The sequence below is a fragment of the Pholcus phalangioides genome, unplaced genomic scaffold (assembly GCF_987345545.1).
Source record: "Pholcus phalangioides strain wild (caught in Gottingen) unplaced genomic scaffold, Ppha-v1.0 ptg000004l_1, whole genome shotgun sequence".
NCBI lineage: Eukaryota > Metazoa > Arthropoda > Arachnida > Araneae > Pholcidae > Pholcus > Pholcus phalangioides.
The window spans coordinates 24,273,379-24,283,537 of NW_028301597.1; the positions used below are offsets into that span (position 1 = coordinate 24,273,379).

Consider the following 10,159-nt stretch of genomic DNA (forward strand, 5'->3'; position numbering starts at 1 on the left):
TTTTTATTTTAAAAAATAAACGAACCTGGTTTAGGTGATCGTTGAGAACCGTCCAGAATCGTCGTCGACACGAAGGACAAATCAGCGTCTTTGGCTGCAAAATCAAAGGAAAATGTCACAAACACACACGCACATTTAATAAATTTATTTATTTACTTATTTATTTCCCGTACAGCCCTTGAAGACACGAATGCACTTACACAGTGCATAGGGAAAAAACCCAAAGCATGTAAAAAATTCATGTAGAAAAAAAAAAACAAGCAAATACAATTCAAAATTACTTAAAGGTTAAAAATACTAAAAAAAACAAACTAACAACTAAAAATTAAAAAAGTAAGATAAAAGAATAAAAAGGTAAAAGGCAAAAAAAGCATCGTTAGCATTACACCAGTGTTTCCCAAAGTGGGCGATGTAATGATCCGGGGGCGATAGAAGCGGCAGATTTAACATTAGAGCCTATGGGTTCACTTGAGTTGGGGGGGGGGGCGATTAGAGAAAAAAAATTCTGCTGAAAGGGGCGATGAAACAAAATATTTGGGAAACTGTTTTATATATACACGAAGGTTTATTATTATTATTATCATCATCAGGAGTGACAAACTTCATCTCATAATCATTCAGCTCTGAAATCTTTGTATCAATTGCTCCAGTGTATCGATCTGAGTGGATACAATCAACTTTAAATTGAATCCTACAACCTCTAAAATTCACCTATCGATATCTCGACGAAATTCATTCATATTTCACTGGTCTCTCTTCACTATTTCTACTGATATTTTTCTATATTTAAATTTGATTTTTATTCGTTCTAATATTTAAATTTTCTCATCCGAATTTCTTTGATTTTTTTTATAAGAATTAGTTTTTAATATTAAAATTCCATCCCCCTTTTTTCTAATCCAGAAAGTCCCTTGGTTTGATGTGTAAACACCGAATTTCTTTCATTTCTTTCCTCCAACTTATATTTAAATTTTTCATCAAAATTTCTTTTATTTTTTCAATCAATTTTTTTCAGATTCTTTCATTCAATATTTTTTTCTTTAATTTTTTAATCTAAACAACTTCAATTTTTTCATCCAAACATGTTTCATTTTTCATCTAAATATCTTTTATTCTTTTTCATCCAAATTTAAAATGTAAGCATTTCATCCGAACTGAGCTTCGTTTTTGAAATGCACTTCGCAGACCCTTCAGCAATATCTTGCGGACCAACTAAAGTCCATAAGACCGCCTTTTGAAAAGCACTAGCTCATGGATTAATCTAATGTAAACATGCATGGTATTTTCTTGAAGAATATCGTATATGACAGGCGCTTTTCTTGAGTTCATGAATATTTTAGGAGTTTCCTTCGAAACGCTCTCGAAATATACGATGAACAACAGCATCATCCCTCTTTGTCTCGTTTCTGAGTACATACCCATAAATGCGATTTCATTTATGTATTATTCCTTCCAGGACCTACAAACATTAGGTCCACGTGTGTGTGCCCTAACATCGCCGAAAGCACCATCATCATCATCATAATCTCTCATGCAAATAAGAATTCATGTTGCCAACATGCATTTTCTTTCTTCTTGTTATTTCATCCATGGTGTAGTGCAGTAGGTAAACAGTAAATTTGATTTTGCTTCTTACATCAAGTATGAGCGACTCGAAAAAAAATTATATTATGGAGCTCCTTGAGTCAGTTCTAAGTTAAAAAAGAATTTTATGTACTTACCAAATACGTTGTCAAATCTCATATAGCCCTACATTTTGTTGAGTTACATTACAAACCCAAGCGTTTCTCAACCAATGGTTCGCGGTCCTGGGGTGGCCCACAGTCAAATTTGAAATATTAGTTTTCATGAAATTGAAGTTATTCAACCAATTATCAACTTATACGGGTTCCATAGAAACGTTGAAACAAATCCAGGTTTCAGAATTTTTCAACCGGGGTTCCCTCGAGATATCGTTAAGAAATTATAATGGATAACAGTGTGCATATAATAGTTATAATTTTAAAAAAAATGTAGAGAGAAACACGAATATTATTATAGGGTTTCTTTGAAACATAGGGACGTCGGTATAATTTCAAAAGCTCTCTAGGACGTATATATTACTTGAATTTTTACCCTAGAACGTGGATATCATTTCGAGGGTTCCCTAGAGAAAACTATTGAAAAGACTCTAGAATATTGATATAATTTAAAGGATTCCTATAGAGGATTCCTATGAATATATTATTTCGAGAGTTACTTACAACGATGACAGTTTCAAAAGTTCCCTAGAACATAAATACTATTTTAAGGTACCCTTGCTCGTGGATATCCTTTCGAAGATTTCCTGTAAAGGGACATCATTTCCAAAGGTCCCTAGAACGTAGATAGATCGAGAGTTCTCCTACAGCAGGAACGTTATTTCAAAATTTCTCTAAATCGTAGGTATTTGAAGGGTTACCTAAAATAACGTGGATGTCATTTCAAAGGTTTCCGGCCAGGTACGGATCGAGGGTGATGTGCCGGAAATGGCGATTTATTGTGTAGGTCCGAGGGCTTGAGTTATGAAGAGAGACTTCATTTTTTGAATATGTTTACATTGGATGATTGCAGGTGTCGAGGAGATATGATCGAAGTGTTCAAAATTTTCAATGGGATGGATAGGATGGACCATGAACTTTTAGTACACCGCCAATCAACCGCTTTTACAAGGGGACACCAGTATCGATTGGTGAGGGACAATGCAAGGTTATGGTGTCGCAGGGAATTTTTCTCTAATAGGGTTGTTAATAAATGGAATAGCTTACCCCCGGAGGTAGTAAACTGTAACACGATTGACACGTTTAAAAAGAAATACGATAAACATGTTGGGGTAAATCGAGAAGCTATCCATTCTTAGAATAAGACAACCATAAGTATTCTTTATGGGCATTGTATAATATTTTATCATGTGTATATATTGTTTATAATTTGTGTTAATTGCATTTTTAATGGGTTTGCTGTATTTTTGAAACATATGACATCCATATTTTTATGGGCATCTTTTTATCAGCCACCTCGTTGGGCATTTTGCCTGTTGTGGCGTTGTATTTGTATTTGTATTTGTATAGATCGTCCCGTATCATGCAGGATAGGGTAATTTTTCCCATGTTATTCGACACTGAAAGGAGTCATCACTTTGAGGGTTCCATAAAACAGTGTACATTGTTTCAAGAACTCCTAGAACTAGATAATATTTCAAGGATTCCCTAGAATATTAGCATTCCTTTCAAGGGTTCCACAAACGAAACAGAAACGCTTTCTCTAGACAAATTAATACAGAGAATGATCAAAGGTTAACGTTATTGCAAAACTCACCGACTGTCTCCGTAACGATCCTCGAATTCGTCTCCTCGAACGTCGTGAAAGACGTGTCTCCAGAAACCGTGAAAGGAACCGTGTAGGTAGTCGTCGTGAAGTAAGTCAACACCAGCGTCTTGCTGGGTTCTGGTACCTCTGGTACTGGAGCCGATGAGGGAATCGGGAATGACGAGGTTACGATGGCGTTCCTGTACGTCGTACTCAGGCCAAATATAACTGGGACCGAAGTGACTGTCGTGTACGTCTCGTACCGTGGAGTTTCTGATATCTTCGGTCTTCTGGTGATTTTAACGGAGACTGGACGCAACGACCCACGTCTCAGGGATTGACCCGGTGACCCTGTTCTGGTCACGACGTAGAAGCGTGGTCGTGTTCTCGACACTCGCTCGCCTCTGGTTATACCCGTGCCTGGTGGTCGGCGTACAGTTATCTTCAGGCGTCTTCTACCCTGGCCTGGTGCTTCATCTGCGACAGACAAATGAATATTTCAGTGAATGATGTCGGATAATATCATTGAAATCGACAAAAAAAAGTACAATTTTAAAGAGTGCATTAGGTTTAAAGCACGAATTTTGAACCCTTTTCAACCGAGGCCCAAAATCAGCAACCAGATCAATTTAGTAAACCATTTGGCTATTTTTCGAAATTAGTGAAACCAATGAAGCAACAATTGCATTTGTAACAGGACTGTGAGTGGATTTTCATGACCCATCTTGGAAGCCCCCTGCGAATCAAGTTTAGGTCGTGACCGATACCTCTAGAACCCGTAGCTGTTAGTGGATTTGTACAACCAATCTCGGAAGCCCCTGTCAATCAAGTCTGGGTTGCGACCCATACTTCGAGTCATTGTCTGTATGCGGACTTCATAATCCATCTCAGAAGCTCCTGCAAGTGCGGGTTGGGTCGTGATCCATAGTTCAGGAATCCCTGGCTGTAAGTGGATTCGTACGCCCCTTCTCGGAAGCCCTGTGAATCAAGCTTGAGTCGGGCTCCGAGTCCCTGGTTGTTAGTGGATTTAGACAAAAACACATCTCGGAAGCCCTACGACCCACGTTTGGGTCACGACCCATAGGTTAATGAGAGACCCCGAGTTTAAGGTATCTGACAACTCTGAAAACGTTGTTTTAGAAGAAAATTACGATTTTTTTTTTTTTTTAATGAAAGTCCTATTCTTTGTGATCGCAAAACAGGGCTTTTTTTGTTTATATGAAGCTTAGAATCCACGTCCTTAGAAGTTACGTCCACTTTAGAGTGTTGAGTTTTTACATACAAGTAATCTATATATATAAAATTGATTTTCTGTCTGTCTGTCTGTGTGTGTGTGTGTGTATGTTCTCTATACAAATCTACAATTTTAATTCGATCGTCGCCAAATTTTGCATATATACCAAATGGGACCCGACTTGAACGATAGATTACTTTAAAATTTCGTCAGAGCAGGGCAAATGCCCCAAACGGACAAAAAACTGTCGAGCAACAATGGTTTTTGGGCCTCAACAATCACTTTCCGAACGTTTACTTTGGTTACCTAGCAATGCGTTTCAGACGTGTATATGCCTTTACAACGGTTTGTCACTTCTTTAATCCTGTTAGTATATGTATAATAGTTTATGCCTTTATAATGGTTTGCCACATTTTCAATATACTCTCAGTAACGAGGCTTTTTGAATAAACGTCATAATCAGCATCGCTTTGAGAGTCAGGAAAAGGGTGATCCTCATAGAAATCAGTGCTAAAATTGTCGATTTTACTGTAGAAATGCGGAAATTAGTGGGATTTTCCGCCCCATCAATAATTTTAAAAATTGTATTGAATTCTCAATTTTTGAAATATTGAGGTCGCTTAGAGATAGATATACGAAGCCCAACTGCATTAATTCATAGTTTAGGATGTTTTGAAATGAATTATGGGCCCGTAAAGTACATCGAAGAAATTCCACAGCTTCAATTAAGCATTTTTGAAAGCTGAAGCAGGCAGATGGATAAATTAAAGTTCAGGGGGGGGGGGGATCGAAATACCTAGCGCCCCTTAAAAAAAGGAAAAAAAATATATTCGTTTCTATGTTTCTTTAAATCCAGATTTGTTTATTTCATGAAGTCGCTCAGGAAGTCGTCATATTGATTATTTTAGACACGGTTTGCATGTCCCTCAAAGAAAGAGGGAGATATCACGTGATCCAAACAGCCTCATGGAAGAAAACCCGGGCAGCGCCGGGTATTATAGCTAGTCTATATATATATAAAATTGATTTTCTGTCTGTCTGTCTGTGTGTGTGTGTATGTTCTCTATACAAATCTACAATTTTAGATCGATCGTCGCCAAATTTTGCATATATACCAAATGGGACCCGACTTGAACGATAGATTACTTTAAAATTTCGTCAGAGCAGGGCAAATGCCCCAAACGGACAAAAAACTGTCGAGCAACAATGGTTTTTGGGCCTCGACAATCACTTTCCGAACGTTTACTTTGGTTACCGTGGTTCCCTAGCAATGCGTTTCAGACGTGTATATGCCTTTACAACGGTTTGTCACTTCTTTAATCCTGTTAGTATAAGTATAATAGTTTATGCCTTTATAATGGTTTGCCACATTTTCAATATACTCTCAGTAATGAGGCATTTTGAATAGACGTCATAATCATCATCAGCATCGCTTTGAGAGTCAGGAAAAGGGTGATCCTCATAGAAATCAGTGCTAAAATTGTCGATTTTACTGTAGAAATGCGGAAATTAGTGGGATTTTCCGCCCCATCAATAATTTTAAAAATTGTATTGAATTCTCGATTTTTGAAATATTCAGTTCGCTTAGAGATATACGAAGCCCAGGAGATTAAATATGAAGTAATTAGCCAAACCTATACTTTTGAGTTGGATATTCGAGCAATATCATTGATTTCATTTATATCTTCTCAAGTATGAAAATTAATGTCTCCATATTGTCTCTTTTGACATTTATTTGCATAAATTCATGTGGGTTAGGATATTTTAAAATTAGTTATGAGCCCGTGAAAAGTGCATCGAAAAAATTCCACAGCTTTAACTAAGGATTTTTGGAAGCTGGAACAGACAGATGGATAACTTGAAGTTCGGGGGGGGGGGAATCGAAATACCTAGCGCCCCTTAAAAAAAGAAAAATATATATTCATTTCTACGTTTCTGTGTAAATCTAGATTTGTTTATTTCATGAATCGCGCAGGTCGCCATATTGGTTAACTTGGACACGGTTTGTATGTCCCTCAAGACACGATCCAAAAAAGATATCATGATATCCCGTGATCCAAAAAAACCTCATTGAAGAAAACCCGGGCAGCGCCGGGTATTATAGCTAGTATGAAATATTCTTAACGGCATCTTACTCGGTGTGCCAAAAACGATAAAACCTTCCGCTAGTTTGGGGGCACCTGAACCAACATTCTCCCTACTGATAAGTCCGTCTACAGAGCCACTTTAGTGAACTGTAAATGTCTCGTGGATCCTTCAAGTTCACTAGAAATGTGTCCGGGCCGCTAAGTGCTCCGGAACTGTGCCGCACGTCAGTCAAGTGATCCGTAATTATGCCGCGGATTATACTTAAGTAATCCGGGAATGTGCCTCGGGTAACTTGAGCGATGTAGAACTGCACTGTGAAGTGCCGTCTCAACGCATGGGCCCACCCGGGCACTGCCCCTAGGGCCTCACAAAAACGAGAACTGGTTGAAATTTTCGAGATTTTTCAGGTAGAGCCTGAGAAAAAATCCCTTGGCTCGGGGGCCCGTGGTGCTCTTAAGATGAGTTCTGGCAATAGGGGCCGCTTAAATGCCTTTAAAACTGTGTCACATGTCACTCAAGAGGATCTCTAAATGTGCCACGGACCGCTTAGTCGTTATGGAACTTCGTCACTGGTCATTTCTACCAAAAAAATTTTTTTTGCATAAAAAAAATGACTTTTTTGATCGTCTGGTTGCGCCACGTACGACTTTTATCCCAATAAGCGTTAAGCGGTAGGGGGGGGGGGGCAGAGCTGTCGAAATTTTACTAACAAGGGGGAGAGGTCACAGTTTTGCTGGCAAGAGGGAGGGGGGGGGGTCAAAAATGGCTAAAAATCTGCTGCCGTAGTACTTGATCCCCTAATACAGTATGTTGAGTACTAAACGCTCAATTAAAAATTCGTTTTTTTTTATTTGATTACCCATTAAATTTTATTACAATGCAGTTTTCATTCATATTTTGATAAATGATGTATTATTTTGAATTCATTCGAAATCCAAAGTATTGAAAATTGAAGCTGACGACATTTCGGTCAAGTCGTCAAAATTTCTCGATAACTCGAGTGATGACTTATCGAGTTTTTACTGCATTTACAATGGTTTTCAACTTCCTCAATGCACTCGGTACATGGAGGAAACCCGGGCACAGCGCCGGGTATTTGTGCGAATTACTAATATATATCAACGGCTATTAAAATATATACGTATAAATGATTGATCTTAAATATTTCACGTCCAAATAGTCGAAAGACTACCCAAACGTTCGACCTGTTTTTTTTTCACGGCTACTCTGCATCGCTTTTTCATCTCCCGGGCGATCAAGTGATCACCGGGAGAGCACGCATAAACCAATGAGAATCGATTCTGGGAATCGAACCATCACGCCTTACACGTGCAGCGAATGCAATTCCGAGTCGCGTTCCACGCGATCTCACCCACGTCCGACATGAACTGCTTGACTGCCGGTTATAGGATTTCGTGATCGTTTCACAACGAACATCATTTTGCCACACCATAGAGCCTTATCACACAGGAACTGGCAACTAACAGGGGAATACCGTCTTTAGAGACGATCGGTAAGTATTCCCACTGACCAACAGACCACGCAATGGAATTGTATCGCCAGACTACCAAACCGTTTGGACTTTTATCGTTTGGCATCTGATCTGACCAAAATCCGCTCCCGCAGGTAGTGATGGACTGTCGACGATGGAAACAGGTCTGAAGTCCACACAGAATAGCAAGTCCTATTTATAGGCAGTTGAACTCATTGTTTGGATCCAAACAATGCCTAATACGACTACTGTTGACACCACTCTGTCACAAGAATTTTTTTTTTTTCATTGTTGAAACTCGTACGTGAATAAAACTTGAAACGTGTTTTACAACAATGCTATTTTCGACATTTTACTTGAGTTTGAAACATGAATTTTAAAAATCTCGTCATTGTATCATTAAGAAATTTTAATATGATGTTCTGCTATACGCAGAGTGGAACTACCAAACGAAAGGGTGGTAATAGACGAGCCCAAGTGGATCATGAAACAACCTACCAACCCTGTTCGATCTCGAACAGTTTTTGAGTTATGGTGGATAATCGATTAAGGAGGAAAAATGCGTGAAAAAGTCTGAAAAAACCAGAATTCGTGAAGTTTTTGAGAGACCTACGCGCAAGCTAATCGCATGTTTGAAAAGAGCAGAAGAAATCCTATGTGGTCACACCAATTTCATTTAAATATCTGGTTTTAATGGCGATCTACAAAAACTGAAAGATTGACAAAGTTCGAAATCGAATTGTCGCCAAAAATTTTATTTGCCAAACCCCCCTTCAATTTCATTTTCAATTCATTTTTTAATTCATTTCAGTTCTTAATTTTTAATTCCGCAAACACCCTTCTAGCTACAATCGGCCAAATTTGCCAAAAAAAACTTGTCCATTCTACCAGCTTTCGAAAGAGCCTGGAACAAACCAAATTGGTAACCTACTAGTTCAGGAGAAATTTAGTCGTTTGTTTGCAACACATCAGTCAAATCTGCGTTTGTCGAAGAAATTATAGCAGGTTTTGGCGACAATTCGATTTCTCACTTCAACGATATCTCACCGCTTGTCGCTCGCCATTATATACGGATATCCTGTAGATAGGGGGTAGTGTCACCTTTATAGGGCTTATTGTGCAAAATCAAATTGTCACCAAAATCTGTACCTGCCAATTCCGAATTTTCGTCGAATATCTACTTCGACAAACGCAGATTTCAGAGATGTATTGCAAACAAAAGACTAAATTTATCTTGAACCAGAAAGCCGATATATGGTGTATTGTAACATTTTTCGGAAGCTGGTGGAATGAACAGGTTTTGGCAAATTTGACCGATTATAGCTAAAAGGGTGTTTGCAGAATTGGCGATTGAAAGTTTTGGCAACAATTTCAACTTTGCCAATTTTTCAGAGCCTGTAGATTACAATTAAAACCAGATATTTCAATGAAATTGATGTCACTTTATGGCATTTTATTTTCCTGTTCTTTCCAAATGTGTTCTTAGTTTGCATGTCAATCTCTCAGAAACTTCACAAATTGAAGAATTGGTTTTTTTCAGACTTGACGCATTTTTTTTGATAACCGATTATCCACCGTAACTCGAAAACGGTTTGAGATAGGGCAGGGTTGATAGGGTGTTTCATGATCCCCTTGAAAACGTGGAATTTTTCTTTTGTTTCCATCAGGGGACACGTGGCAACAACTTTCTAATTGCGTTTTGAGGCACACGGGGACTTATAAAAAGTTAATTTTTTTTTATTTTAATAACTATGTAAAAACCCCTTGAGACATGAATAACATATATTTGAGTACTAAACGTTATTTGAAAACTTTTTCTAATTGAAAGTTTACCTCTGAAATCAACGGTTTGCCAGTAAAACCCTCTGTTTGCTATGAACCCTGTATATGCAAGTTGTAAAGTGTTACTTTAATGGTGAAGTTTTATAGAACTTTTCCTAAATTAAATTTTCGTAAATCTTCAATTAACAATACCTTGGCAAATGCCTTTTTCTATGAACTTCTCCCCCTCCTTTCCC

At 38.1% G+C, this 10,159-nt stretch overlaps 1 protein-coding gene across 1 annotated transcript in view; it reads right to left on the reverse strand.

Annotated features, from left to right (window-relative positions):
- The window catches only part of LOC149086951 (uncharacterized), a 173,353-nt gene that overhangs the window by 40,387 nt on the left and 122,807 nt on the right, over positions 1-10,159 (reverse strand). Inside the window, exons 7-8 of the mRNA XM_089231158.1 lie at positions 3,337-3,804; positions 26-94 (exon numbers count right to left, since the gene is read on the reverse strand). Of these exons, the coding sequence (XP_089087284.1) occupies positions 26-94; positions 3,337-3,804 (537 nt within the window). The remainder of the gene's footprint in view (positions 1-25; positions 95-3,336; positions 3,805-10,159) is intronic.